This window comes from Ammodytes marinus (assembly GCF_949987685.1).
Source record: "Ammodytes marinus genome assembly, chromosome: 16".
NCBI lineage: Eukaryota > Metazoa > Chordata > Actinopteri > Uranoscopiformes > Ammodytidae > Ammodytes > Ammodytes marinus.
This window is the reverse complement of record NC_137220.1, coordinates 21,599,799-21,615,399: the sequence shown is the minus strand read 5'-3', so window position 1 is coordinate 21,615,399 and position 15,601 is coordinate 21,599,799. Positions and strand designations below refer to the sequence as shown.

The 15,601-nt window shown below is 40.7% G+C and overlaps 1 protein-coding gene across 1 annotated transcript; it reads left to right on the top strand.

Moving 5' to 3' along the window:
* Positions 1-3,655: 3,655 nt before the first annotated feature.
* nsfa (N-ethylmaleimide-sensitive factor a) lies at positions 3,656-14,710 on the top strand (the record flags this gene model as incomplete). Its single annotated transcript, XM_080044335.1, has 19 exons — positions 3,656-3,738; positions 4,437-4,536; positions 4,703-4,742; positions 5,120-5,286; positions 5,814-5,921; positions 6,567-6,642; positions 7,117-7,272; positions 7,969-8,168; positions 8,651-8,816; positions 9,443-9,517; positions 9,701-9,888; positions 10,745-10,840; positions 10,930-11,086; positions 11,729-11,862; positions 12,092-12,238; positions 13,177-13,311; positions 14,004-14,117; positions 14,324-14,379; positions 14,680-14,710. The coding sequence occupies 19 exons, from the start codon at positions 3,656-3,658 to the stop codon at positions 14,708-14,710; spliced, it is 2,229 nt and encodes a 742-aa protein (XP_079900461.1).
* Between the last annotated feature and the right edge of the window lie 891 nt (positions 14,711-15,601).

Here is a 15,601-nt window from a genome sequence, read left to right as displayed (position 1 = left end):
TAATCAATATTTCTGCTTTGCTTGTTTGGACTAACAGACAATTATCACCTGACTCTGAAGTGTTGATTAGCATCAGTGTAAATGTGCCGTGGTTAGCTTGAATGCTAATCTGCCACCGTAGTCCCGAGACGCGCTCACCGCAACCACTCAAAATGTGATGGTGTTGTCATTGTATTGTTCACACCTTGTTAGTGGCAAAAAAGGAGAGATAAATAATTTAATGCAGCTTTCATTTTGCCAAGTTTTAACTCATTCAGACAAAAAGCCTATACATTATGATTTTGAGAGGTTATCTTTAACATTCTAAAATTGCCTTATAGGCTTCTGTTGGTTGTGTTTCTGTATTGGTTTGTACATTATTACTATCTATGGTTTATACCTATTATTTACTATCTATGGTTTATACTAGGATAATCAAACAATTCTATTTGGAATAAAAAATCAAAACATTGTAATCAAATATATCTTTCCAGTGATGTAATCCTTTCCTGGAGGAAAATATATACAACTACAGAAAATAATTGGGAAGAATGATAATTTATTTGGAGTGGTGGGCCCCTTTAAGGCTTGTGTGACACGTCGGTTTTGCTCTGTTTCACCTGTCTGGCCACACTACGGGAGAGAAGGTGATGTGGGCACGATGCCAGCACTGCAGTGTTTCCTCCCAGTCCCTCTCATTATTCACTGTCTTCTTATGTTCTTATTTAGAAATACACACACAGCTAGTCTAGAAAATATGTATAAGATGTACTGTTCCTATCTTTAGCTCTTTATCACTGTCTCTAGCCCTCCCCCCCCCCCCCCATCTCTGTCTGTGTAACTAAACCTCAGGGTGCGGCGACCATTTTAACTTATGTCGTCTTTTCCCTGTGACTGATGACGATTTCTCTGTCATCAACAGGTTAATAGGCACAGTTATTGGTGGAGAAATTAAAAGCTGCTTCAAATCTTATATCTAGTTTGCCCCTTTTGTCTTATTCTGAAAAAATTATGTCAATTCAAATGTGTTGTTGTAGCTGTAAAAAGGATAGAAAACTTATTTCGTCTGTTTTTGCATGTTCCAGATAAGAGATTAACAAATGGGCTTGGCAATAATTTGGATTTGGGATTTCGCACATGAAACCGTTTTCTATCCGTTGCTTTTGCTCTCTCTTAGCAAGGACTTTAGACAATTTAGCGGACACACAGCACTCATAGACTGCTACCGAATGCTTACACAGCGACAGATGTGTGTTTATACATACTGTACAACAACAGAGTGACTTAAAAAGTCGATGCCCCCACAGCTATATTACATGGCCCTAATCCTAACTTACTTTTCAGTTGTCCACATGCATCTGCTCTATAGCTTGGTATCGACTCATTGTTTTCACTTACCGGCCTGAAACTTCACTGGTTTCGTTGATTCTCTCCGCTCCCATAGCGTTGTTTCGGGCGCAGAAAACGCAGCAGTTTTTAGAAAAAAATCTCGGAACAAAAAACTGCAAATGGTCTGCACAACACCAAACAGCAGACAGACACAGTTGGCCACTAGATTGTGAACAAGGTGGAGCATTCAGTGTTATTCAAGCTGAAAAAAAACGCTCTTTAAGTGTGGAGGTTTCAACAGGTATTTGTAGAAATGAAACACTTTGGTTAAAGCCATACACAGAAGAACACTGAGATAAGAGCGTATCAGTGTAGACAGTGAGTCCAGGTCTGTTGTTTTTGCTTTTAAAAGCCTCGCTGGAATACATTACATTAAAACAACATTTGCTTGATCTTTGGCTATGCTGCCATTCAAAGCCGTGATGAATCGGCCAGCACTGAAAGCCTGATTTATCGTCACTGGCTCTGCATGACTGCTCAGTGCAGTTCCCATGGTTACCCCCTTTCACGTGCTATCTCGCTTCAGTCATGTGCTTTGGAATTTCTCTGTCTTCTCAACCTTGAGTCGGATTCAGGTACCTGGACCAAGCCACAGAATGGCAGTGTGTGTGTGTGTGTGTTCTCGGTAGAAATTCCAAATTTTAACATTCATCATACCTGTGTTAGTAGGAGGCTCTCTGAAAGATGAGGCTCAAGTGACATTGTTGAATGTTGTAATGAGAAGTATGGGGTTGAACACACACAGAAGAGATAACAAAGACAAAGTCATGGGCTTTTGTGAGGTGGATTCTACTGCTTTATTTCCTTTACGTCCAGCCTGAATAAGGGAGAACAGATTTGGTTTTCATTCTTGAAACAACCGAAAGATCCCAAATATTATCTGGCCATATACCACCCATCTGGTGATGTAAGAGCTCATAAAGCTAATGGCCATACCACTTTTCTTCACCGCCTCTGAAGCACTGAAAGGTTTTCCAGAATTGATTCTTAACTCACTTAAGAGTCTGATACAGTTATTAAGAACCTCTTCAGATTGCTTTTTTTTTGTTGTTTTATCCCAGTACTGTTTGGAGGGCTGCTGGAACTGGTTCAGTTGGAATGTTCATTTAGATTAGTTGTGCTCTCATTTTTCTATGTAGACTTAGAGTGCTTGGTGTAAATCAGAAACTAATGTTCTGATTTAATCAGGCTGTGTTGTAGAGCATCCTTAGGTAGGGCATATCTGCGTGGCATGGACGGTAACCTCTGTGTTCAGTTCAAATCTAAACGTGCTGGTGCAGTCTGCCATGCAGGTGATGGGGAGGACTGAACACCTCTCCTACCGTCCATCTATGAGCAGTGTGTGGCCTACTCGGACAAGTACAGAGAGTTTTATTGATTGAGTGATTCCTAAGGGTTGTCCAATAGCGTCACAGTGTTCTATGTATGTGGCTCACGTTGAGATGCATTTTGTTTACATACGGTTGTTGTTTTTTAATTTTTCTCTATTTGATTATCTATTTTGATCTATTCTATTGTCTTCTTTTATTGATTTTATTTATTGATCTCTGTTTTTTTACTGTTTCTATTTATCTCTCCTAATTGTTAGTGAATCCAAGTTGTTAATGGCCGGTGAGCAAGACAAGTTTCCCCAAGGGGACATTAAAGTGTATTGAATTATGCCATGTTTTCATTTATTTTCTTTATAGTAATTACAGTGCGTAGTGCGTACCACGGTGAGACATGATAAGGAATGCCTGTATGTCACGGTTGTTTTCATGACTGAACGGTTGTCGACTCAACTTATTATGTCAGTGCTTTTGAGCTATTTGTTTTTAATGTTCAATTAACTCACGGTAACACAAGTTTTTTAAGTTGAACCGTCTTTTAGCGAAATCAGTCCGATTTGTGCTTTAAAAAATAAATAAAGTTAATATCCCGATAAACTGACAAGATTTTGCTTCCTTCCCAATAGCCGTTTCAGACGAAAAGGCGACATTCCACTTGCGTTGTCGCATGTGAAAAGACAGGCAAAGGAGCACAATTCGGATTTCATTCATCAATGTAGTCACTAATCTGATCTCAGGCTGCGCAAAGAACATCTTCAATTGATTTATAACAGCTTTGGTCAAAGTGGGTGTTCGTCACAAATCGTCGATCCGTAGGCTAGTTTTACAAAAATCGCCATGAATTCGTGTTCAGCAACGAACAAAGGCTTAAACATAAAATAAAGAACTCTCTGCTGGAATACAACATTGTCTCTAGTATTTCTTTAACATGGCTCTGTTTCTCTTCCTCTTGGCAGACCATGCAAGCGGCGCGCTGCCCGACGGACGAGCTGTCGCTGACTAACTGTGCCGTGGTGAACGAGAAGGACCTGCAGTCAGGACAGTGAGTTATCGCCCTGGCATCTCTGCAATAGTTTTTTCATCTATCTAATACTTGCAGTGTATGATTAGCCTGATTATTTAGATGGATATGGAAATGAGAGTTATCGAAGCTATTTTGATTTAAAAAAAATAAAAACATATTCAGCCTGATCTGTTTTGATAAGCGTTTTAGTGTAAGCTCTTAGTGTATTTATTCCTAATTCTTCACTCCACCACCAGGACAAAGACACATACGCCTACATTTTGATTCCCACGAAAAGTACCTGTGATCATTTTAACAATAAGATAAATGATTGTTTATCCAAAACAATACAAGCACACACTGTGCTTGTTATTAAGTGAAAAGCCACCGGTCTCAAAATAAATGTGTAACCTTACTTTTTCCTACACTTTCACTGCCATGGCAACTGTAGCCTGGTCGATTTGGCTTGTGTGAGGAGACGGTACCTGTTTCCTAGTAACCAGTGGAGATGAACAGGTTACCACTATTCAATAATGCCTCTGGGAAAATTGTCCAATTAAATAGTGCTGCATGGATATTGATGAAGGCAATGTGTTTGCTAAAACATAAGTCATTGTCAAAAAATCATTAAAAAATCTATAAAAAAACGTCAAATAAGTTAGTTTTTTTAAGATGAGTTAGCACAGGGCTATAGGACATATGATTGAGCAATGTCCATCTGTCTCCTCTCTCTTCAGACATGTGACAGTGAAGACCACACCCAATCACAAGTTTGTGTTTACAGTCAAGACCCACAACACTGTGCCAGCTGGAAGCATCGCCTTCAGCCTTCCACAGGTACAAACACACACACACACACACACACACACACACACACACACACACACACACACACACACACACACACACACAGACGATAACTCCCTTACTTACACAGTTTAATCCCTCATTGGTTTCGATGTTCGGATTTTTCTAATCTCTCTTTCCCTGATCTCTCCTGTAGAGGAAATGGGCGGGTCTTTCCATCGGCCAGGAGGTGGAAGGTAAAATATCCTATATTTGAATATTGAAAATGATGATTAAAGGTGGAGTCAGCCATTCTGGAGAATGCTTGTTGTCAAAAAACACTATTTGTCAAAATCAGTGAATATCTATACACACGGTCTGCTAACTATCCGTACTGTGTGCACCATGAAAAAAGAATCCAGTGCTAATACGCAGCCTATAGGCTCTGTAAAGGGTTATGTTGCTAGCTACCAGGTGGGCCCCCTTTGTTTAAATACCAGTTTGCAGAGCCTGACATTTTTTCCCTAGCACACACTACAATATATTGTGTGCTAGTCTGAAGTCTGAAGAGGTTGTATTTATCTATCTGGGTTCCATGTGATCCATCAATTTGTCCCTTTGTCTGTCCCTTCAGTGGCCAACTACAACTTTGACAAGTCCAAGCAGTGCATCGGCGCCATGACAATCGAGATCGACTTCCTGCAAAAGAAGAGCACCGACACCTCGCCCTACGACTCGGACAAGATGGCCGCCGAGTTTATCCAGCAGTTCAACAACCAGGGCTTCACCGTCACCCAGCAGGTTAGCATTCACGTGACTCAGAATATCTACAAACACACACACACACACACACACACACACACTAATACTGAATTTAGTGAAATACTGTGCATTATCTGTATAGCGTGCAATATCATTACTCTCATGGTCCAATATCCGCTACTTACTGGTTTTTGACCATTTATACTGTGTCATTTGCAATATGTGCATAACCCATACTGTATATAGAAATCCTATTTATTCTATTATATTTATTCTTTTATGGATATTTATATAGCACCGCAGAACTGTGCACTTTATGCACTTTTTTTGCACTATTTATTACATTTTATATCTTATTTTTTTATTCTACATACATCTCTGCACTGAGTAGGAGCTGCTTTTAATTTCATTGTACATGTGTACAGTGACAATAAAATGCATTCTGATTCTGATAATAACACAGACTTTGAAGCCTTTGGACTTTTTTTGTTCATTACTCTTTCGATGTTGCTTTTTTTTCCCGATTTCTTCGATCATCCTCTGGCGTTTTCTCCCCCGTCTCTCAGCTGGTGTTCAGTTTCTGCGACAAGCTGTTTGGCTTGATGGTGAAGGATATCGAGGCCATGGACGCCAGCATTCTCAAAGGAGAGCCGGCCACTGGAAAGAAACAAAAGGTACCTGAAACCTGTTCTTTTGATCGGGTCAGAGATTAAACATAAAAAAAAAATCGGTGAAATGGAAAACTCAGGGCGGCGCTATTCGCACGCCTCTCTCCAATCAAGCTTCTGTTCAAATGACTAATCTGACCTGGCCTATTCAGAAGGAGAGTCTTTATTTAGAAATCTCCACAAGTCAGACAGAGGAATGGTGACACGCTGTTATTATAATGAGTATGAAACTTTGTAGTATAGCACGGTTCTAAAAATGTAATTCAGCTCAAAGTGCTCTACAATATAGAAATGACATGCATGCATCACAAAAGTGATTTGCATTGAAATAGAAAATGGAATGAACATAAAAACAGGGATTGAAATGAAAAAGAAAATAAGAATAAGAATTTTTTCAGAAATATTTGAACACAAATGAATTTCTAAATCATTGGTCGATTTCCGGGAATGGGCGGCCTGAAGTGTTTGATTGACAAGCGGTCTCTGGCTCTAGAAATAAACAAACACATGAAAAAGATTGATTCGTCCTCCTGTTTGATGCCATTGCTGCCGTGTGAATAATGTCTACGGTGTGGATTTGACAAGGTGCAAACAATGCCACTTCTCTGAATGGAGCATGGCTTGAACGTGACTCTTGATTTCTCTTGACAGATCGACAGCGGGCTGATGGTGGGCAACAGCCAGGTGATTTTTGAAAAGGCAGAGACTTCTTCCCTCACACTTGTCGGTACGGTTCCTTATTTCTCCTTTTCAGGGAGCGGATATTTCCCTCAAAAAGCCTTTTTTGGGGGGGCTTCTGAGGGGCTAAGAAAAGCAAAAATAGGGGAAAACATGTTCTATTGTTTTAAAGAAACCTGGGATATTTTAGTACAACCATCATAAACCTGACCCATGCAGCTGTCATGTAAAAACCCCCGTAACTATTTCCTCCACTGGATGGCAGTAAGAACACATGGCAGTATCTCTCACACTGACACATCCTAAATCCCCTCATAAGACAATCAGTCCTGCAAAGGGACAAGAGAAAGTCTTATAAAGCAAACGCGGCTTTAATTTTTTGTGATTTTTGAATATATTGTCCAGCTCCTCAGAAGTCCCCTCATCCTTTCCATCTGGATAAATCCTTTTGTTTTAGTGTTGAACAAATATCTATCGAAATCTAATCCATCTAAATATTCATTCCTTTGTGGTGTTTGAACAGGTAAGGCAAAGACCAAGGAGCAGCGACAGACAATCATCAACCCAGACTGGAACTTTGAGAAGATGGGAATCGGAGGCCTGGACAGAGAGTTCTCCGACATTTTCCGCAGAGCCTTCGCCTCCCGAGTCTTCCCTCCCGACATCGTGGAGCAGATGGGTGAGAAAACCACGCCTATCCTCAGTCGTCATTTTTTTAATCTAAATGTTCACATTTTATATGTTTTTGGTCTTACTTACTCCACATCCTTTATCCTTTGATCATTTTGATGAATTTTCCTCCGGATTTAAGATATTTAAAATGTCGCTGTCCTATTATGACGTACATGTGAATGAAGGTATACTTTTCTTTTTTACTATAAAAGTCAGCGATTCTGGGAAACGCTTGTTGTCGATATCCTTTTTGTCAAAATCTTTAATATTTCCTCACGATCCGCTACCTGCCGATACCGTGTGTGCGCTGAAAAACAAATCCAGTGGTAATACACAGCCTAGGTTCTGTAAACGGGCATGTTGCTAGCTACAGTTGGCCCCCTTTGTTTACACACTAGTTTTCAGAGCCTAGAGGCTTTGTATTAACACCAGAGTTTTTTCCGCGCACATACAGTACGTACAGGTAGCGGATCGTGAGGAGATATATTTACAGATTTTGACAAAAAGTTATTTTGACAACAATCGTTCTCCACAACTGATGGTTTTTCCCATCAGCAAATGAATGTAATTAGATACATTGATTTGATTTGATGGTTGAAACAGTTGGATAGTATAACCTTTTTTTTTTTCTTTATTTTGTTCTCGCATCCCTCGAATCTGATTCTTTTTCGCACTCCTCAATGCCTGTTCTCTCTGTTTCCAGGCTGTAAGCACGTGAAGGGCATCATGCTGTTTGGTCCTCCCGGCTGTGGTAAAACCCTAATGGCCCGGCAGATCGGCAAGATGCTCAACTCCCGCGAGCCCAAGGTGGTCAACGGGCCCGAGATCCTCAACAAGTTTGTGGGAGAGTCGGAGGCCAACATCCGCAAACTGTTTGCTGACGCAGAGGAGGAGCAGAAGAGGGTGAGAGACCCTATTTGTTGAATAAAGAAAAACAAGTGTATACTGTATATTTCAAAAAACAGGTTGCAGAATATTTCACATTTCTGTAGTACATTAACATTATTTTTCTAAAGTAGCTTTTGCGTTACCTCTGTAAACGGGACATGGTTGATTTTTACAACCACACAAAGGTTAAATAGAGCCGATACTGAAGGGCTTTGTCAAGACGGGATCGAATAAAAAAATTCCAGGGACCTTGAGTATCATCCTGCCTATATCACCTTTGAAGAGTTAAGGCAGCCTGTTCCATAGATAACAAGTCCTTGCGCCACTAATCCAGTCTGAAACAATTTGGTTTGCGTTCTTTCCAGTTATATTAAAATAAGCTGTTGGGCAGATTTTAAAAAAGCCAGTGCAATAATACTGCTGTATCATTTCTGTATGGACATGGGCAGTGGATGTTTGTGCAATCCACATTTTTAATCATCCATTTATTTTTCCAGCTGGGAGCCAACAGTGGCCTTCATATCATCATCTTTGACGAGCTGGACGCCATCTGCAAGCAGAGAGGAACGGGCGCCAGCAGCACGGGCGTGCACGACACCGTGGTCAACCAGCTGCTGTCTAAGATTGACGGCGTGGAGCAGCTCAACAACATCCTGGTTATCGGTCAGTAGCATCACCCAGTCACTGCCCTTACACCTCACTACTCAGTATGGATGCACCGATCCACTATATGTCAGAACCATCCGATTCCCATATCTGGGTTTTGGATATCAGCTGATACCGATACTGCCCGATATCATACTTATTATACATTTCTTTGTTGGTGGTGATGTTATGTGTAAGGATAGGAAGGCTTAAGCAACACAGCAATTCTAATTCAAAGAGCAACAAATATACACAAATGCATGTAGGTTTATCTTAACTGCTTTGAAGGATTTGAATGCAGAAGAACATCAGAACTCAACTTTTGAATTGCTAAATTCTAATATTAATGTGTGCTGTATAACATAGCTATGGTCTGAAAATGAAATGGATTTAATAGTTGAAATCATTTAGATTAAAAAAAAAAATAAAAATAAAAAAATCAGATCATACAACATTCTGGGACCCCAACGCATCAGCGTCTGCTCACGCGCCAAACAAATCCCTCTTATGAAATGGGCCCCGGATCTTTAATGATGCAGTGATATTTTGGGATATCTTCTATTTCTCCATAATACGGTCACTTACTCCTGTTACTGTTTGCAATGGTCTCAGTCTGTTGTTGTTCTCTTCTCTTCTCTCTGCAGGAATGACCAACAGGCCAGACCTGATAGACGACGCCCTGATGAGGCCCGGCAGGTTTGAGGTCAAGATGGAAATCAGTGAGTGTTTTGATAGGATCCTTCAAGTGCAAAAATCTATCTATCCATTCCGTTTCTATGGAGAGAATATTTGAATAATGAGACACATGCCTTATTACTAGTGTAACCCTTTTTACATGTTTAACAACTCCCATCTTGTCTTTGTCCTTCCCATCACTCCCATCACCTGGTTTAACCTTCCAGGTCTTCCCGACGAGAAGGGCCGCGTCCAAATCCTGACCATCCACACCAACAAGATGCGAGGCTACGGCATTATGGCCCCCGATGTGGATATCCTCGAGCTGGCCTACGAGACTAAGAACTTCAGCGGTGCCGAGCTGGAGGGTCTGGTCAGGGCCGCTCAGTCTACTGCGATGAACCGACACATCAAGGTCACTAAGCTTGTGCTATAAGGGTTTGGTGAGGATGTGTGGTGAGAAGCCATTTGTAAAGGCAAGGTTAAAGGATAAAAAGGCACACAGGCTGAATAGTACGGATTAAGGATTAAACTGGATCGGGTGGAGTGTTCCTTTTAAGGCAAGGCACTAGAGGGGGATTGGGTCTCATTTATTTATTTTATTTATTTATCTCTGCAAGTTGATTTCTTACTTTCAAACAATTATTTATCGTATTAAAATGTTTCAGAAATGTTTGAATCAATATACAAAATTCAAACTAATTATACTTCAATTTGCATCTCTTAAAAAACCCAAAATCTAGATTTCTTATTTACAAAATATTAGAGTTTTTACAGAACAGATTAACGATATCGTCTTTTTTCCTTTATAAATAAAGAAATATGCTATAGACAGGTCTTAAAGATGCATTTTCTGCATGGTTTAAAGGACAAATTGTATTATAAATCATATGAAACATATGAACAAATCAATCTCAATCTTCAATCTTCAGAATCTTCAGAATAGTGCTAAAATTGATCATGGAAAGTTAAGTTGATGTACTGCAAGTGCTTTAGAAGATGAGATTTTCGCTTCAGAGTATTGAAATAAATCAAATGTTGAGATAATGGCCATTAAAGATGGTTGTATAGGGAAAATATACAGATGCAAACAGACAAGGTTTAGTCAAATAAACACCTTAATGTACATTTTGGACCTTTTATTTATATTAGTATGAAAGAAGACATGTTATGGAAGCAAAATAGACAATAATCTCAAAATTGATCGCTGCTTGAAAAATGTATGTTTTGCCTGACATTGTGTTGATGCAGTTGCATATGTTCTTTTCCAGGCTACATCCACAGTGGAGGTGGACACGGAGAGGGCAGAGAAGCTGCAGGTCACCAAATCTGACTTCATGGGATCCCTCAACAATGACATCAAACCAGTAGGTGTCAGGTCTTCTTTTAGACTATGAGCCCTGTAATAGGAAACGGCCAAACATAGATTCTAACATTTGACTTGTGTGTTACCCAGGCGTTTGGTACCAACCAGGAGGACTACTCCAACTACATCATGAACGGCATCATCAAATGGGGCGACCCGGTCACTCACGTCATGGACGATGGAGAGCTGCTGGTACAGCAGACCAAGAACAGCGATCGCACACCGCTGGTGGCTGTGTTGTTGGAGGGTACGCAATCACAAACACAAAGCACAAAAAAGGAAATACTGGACATGTGCTCAAATGTACCAAGTGAACCATTCAAGCGAGTAAATTGTTCATTCTCAAAAAAAAGTTGTTGGACTTTTCTAATTTTCACATTCATAGAACCAGAAATAATGCAATAAACCAGAATCATCATTTAAAGGTGGTGTCAGCGATTCTGGGGAATTCTCGTTGTCAAAATCACTTTTTGTCAAAATCTCCTCAAGGTTTCCCTACCCGTATTTACTTTGTGTCCACTAAAATAAATCCAGTGTTAATACACAGCCTAGACTCTGTAAACTGGTATGTAAGCAAAGACTATGTAAACAAAGGAGCCCACCCAACAACACGCCTGTTGACAGAGCCTAGGTTGTGTATAAACACCATATTTCTTTTTCAACCCACACACAGTACAGACAGGGAGCGGATCGTGAGGAGATATTAACTGATTTTGTTAAGGAGTGATTTTGCCAACAAGCGTTCTCCACCTTTTAAGTGACAAGGCATCCAGATAGACACAATGAATTACTTTGTGCTGAAGGACTCAAACGACACAGCAGCTGTCGCCCCACGGAATAGCTTCACCCATACAAGAGGGTGAATTGTCTCCCCCCCTTCCCCCCTCAGGTCCACCCCACTGTGGAAAGACGGCCTTGGCAGCAAAGATTGCAGAGGACTCGCAGTTCCCTTTCATCAAGATCTGCTCTCCAGACAAGATGATTGGACACTCAGAGGCCTCCAAGTGCATGGCAATCAAAAAGGTAAGTGCTGCAGTGTGCACTTTTCACCCTCGTAGTGTGTCTGCAAACAATGAAACATTTGCATTTAAACAATGGCTAATGGAACTATTCAATCTGGACAAGTACTATCTATTTACCTTCCTGAATCCTGCCTTTGTTTACCCTCATCCATTAATGTTGTCCTTCATCCTCCATGGCTGGCTTTTCCTTTGTCCATTTCTTCACGTCTTTTGTGTGTCCCTTCCTCCAGATCTTTGACGATGCGTACAAGTCCCAGCTCAGCTGTGTGGTGGTGGACGACATAGAGCGTCTGCTGGACTACGTTCCCATCGGCCCGCGTTTCTCCAACATGGTCCTCCAGGCTCTGCTGGTGCTGCTGAAGAAGGCTCCGCCCAAGGTCAGAGTCCATCTGCTTTCCCTGTATATCATATTGTTACTGTATCATGCCTCGTTTCAACAGAGCAGCACAGTTCAGTTCGGCATGGCACGGTTCGGTTAGGCAAGGCCCGGTAAGCCTAGATCTGGCTTGCGTTTCCACTGTCGACAGTTACTTGGTAGGCGGGATGGCAACTAGGTAACTATCGTGACATCATAGCACAGGACACAGTGTGGACAAATGACTCTCAATAAATATGTAGCTGCACGCTGACATTTTAGGGGGGGTCGCAAGAAAAGGAGAAAGAGTTTAGGAACCACTGCACAAAGGCACCAAATGTGTATTCATCCATAGCTGAAAATAGACCCATTTACAAAAAAAAATTTAGATTTGCTTTTAGTTTAAAGGTATAGAAAATATCCCCAGACTGGTGCTTTAAAGCAATATTATGTCACTTTGGGAAATACTTGATTTCTTTATGCTAAGCTAAGCTAACCACTTGCTGTTAGTGGTTTCATTTCTAAAAGATAAATCCGAATATTGCAATACAACTTTTCATCTTCCTGCCAGAGAGCTAAGAAGCATATTTCTCAAAATATGAAATGTTCCTTGAAGATGAAAAATTATATAAGATATAATAATCAAGCGATAACAAAATATTTATTTTTATTATTTGTTTTGTATCACTTTTCTCTCTTTTTTCTTGTTATCAAAATCAGGTTTTATTACACAGCCCTTGTAAACAAAGGGTATGTGAGCAAAGGGGGCCCACCTTAGCTAGCAACATAACAGTAAACACAGCCTAGGATGTGAATTAACACCGTATTTTTTTTTTAAAACCTTGAGGTCTGATGTTAAACTTTTGATAGGAATTAAAATGTTGAACTGGAGAATTGGCCATGCACGTACAGTCGGTGTTATTGACCAGGGACATAACATTTTTGTATTTCTCTGGGCAGGGTCGCAAACTGCTGATCATCGGCACTACGAGCAGGAAGGACGTGCTGCAGGAGATGGAGATGTTAGATGCCTTCAGCACCACCATCCACATCCCCAACATCTCCACTGGAGAGCAGCTGGTCGACGCTCTGGAGGTATGACATCATGGCACACCATCACTTTCTCAGATGAGATGCTCCCATCCACTATTTTTACTTACGATCTGATTCCAATACCTGGGTTTTTGGATATCGGCCCCGATACCGATACTGTCCGATATCATAATTATTATACTTTTCTTTGTTGGTGGTGATGTTATGTGTAAGGATAGGAAGACTTATGCCACACAGCAATTCTAATTTAAAAGAGCAACAAATATAGAAGATGCGTACAGGTTTTTATCTAAACTACTTTGTTCGGTTTGAATGTTTTTTTCTTTTATCGGAGTTTATCCCATCCGTGGATTGCAGCCATATTGCTCCCGATACCAATATTGGATCCGATCGGTCCCATCCCTACTTTCTTCACTATTATTGTAGTTGACCAATCGCTTGAATGGGCAATGCTCTTTACCGTGCACCTATGCAAGGACGCGCAGACGAATGTAACAAATTAGAACCCCCCCAGAAACCCCGCTCGCCCCCCACTATTCTCTTGAGTAGACATTCACACACACACATGCTCAGCCTTGAACGATTCAACTCTGTAACCTTGGTGCATGTGTGGGGAGAATACCACATTGAAAAAATGCGCAAGGTGTCTACAAAACAAATGGTTGTGTGTGTCTTCCTACTAGCGAAGGTCTCTGCTCAACCTTAACCGTTGCCTTTTGTTGCCCTTATTGTAGCTGCTGGGGAGCTTCGAAGAAAAAGAGCGCGCCTCCATCGCAAATCAACTCAAGGGGAAGCGAGTCTGGATCGGCATCAAGAAACTCCTCACGCTCATCGAGATGTCACTGCAGGTACGGGGGGTTGGGGGAGGGGCACTGATGACAGTAACAGCTTGTGAACCGCCATGTTTAGACGTACAGAAAAGGAAATAAGATGACTTTGTGATTTAAAACAGACCCAGTTTGTTCATATGAGAGTCCAGGGATACTGTGAAGGCCCATTATGTACTTTTGCGACCGACGACGACTGATTGATTTTCCTTTTTCTCCGTCTCTAGATGGAGCCGGATTACAGAGTCAACAAGTTCCTGACTCTACTCAGAGACGAGGGGGCGTGAGTACAAACCGCACTGCACTGCACTCCATCTCATTCCTTTTTCCATCTCTCGTCAATGGCCTCCGTCGAAACATAAAAAAAAACTCATTATAATTTGTCATCTTCATCCATGTTTTATGTTTCTCCTCCTTTTACCCTCTCAGCTGCAGGTTTTCCTTTCAGACCATTATGTGTCACCATATTGTTGACAGAATATATATTTATACTTTTGAAGTCGTCTTGAGTAATGTCCCACAAGAACAATTATCGGGTACAGTGCAGCAACTGACCTTAACGGCTTTATTTTGCAACCACCAGGTTGAATGAAGGCGATCAAATCCGAATTTAAAGCCGTGGTTCACTCTCACTGCACACTGGTAAGGTCAACAGCAAAGGCAGTAGACTAGTGCCTGAAGGTTAGTGGTACAGAACCCTTAGCTTGCCAGTTAGCTTTAGATTAGCATTTCACACATTTGCTCATTTTCCAATGCTCCGGGGTGTGCATTGCAGTGTCAAGCTTCAAATACACTGTTTAAATTGTGTTTTTAGTGTGTGCAGTACATTTAACATGTACAAATAATTGACACTGAGGATACAGATTTGTCATTTTGCACCATTCATGTCTCCCTCATTTAAAGGTTTAAAGCCAGACTATGTAACTTTGGTTGCCCACAGACTGTAGTCATTATGTGACATTTGCATGATAACTGTAAATGCAAGGTAAATCGTTTGAGAAACGGTGTGTTATTAAGTTAAATAGACTGGCTTTAGTTGTCTCTTACCCTGCCTATTGCTTTTCCATCAAAACATATTTTCTTAACATATTAGCAATTTTATTTTTACATGGAATTGCACATTTTTGACACCCAATATACATTCAACATTATAGTGATTGTCTAATGGACACGTTTCTGACTTGTCAATAGTGTTACCTCAAAATCCAGTGAATACTTAGAAACGGGGAAAGTTTGATTTTGTGCTGAAAGCTACACTATACAGACCTGGGGCTTAATAAGACAGAAAGCACCTTTAAAAACCATTAATGGATGTTATCAATGTGGACTATTTTTAACTCTCATACAACCACCTGTCTTATCATACAACTGCGTTCAGTTGTTCAATGAACCTTTGCAAGTCGTTAACATGGGCATCTTTCCAATGTCTACAATCCATTTGCCACAAACAATGAATTCGTGAATCGATTTAGTAAATCACTGGTTTGAAACTAGCTACTAGTTTG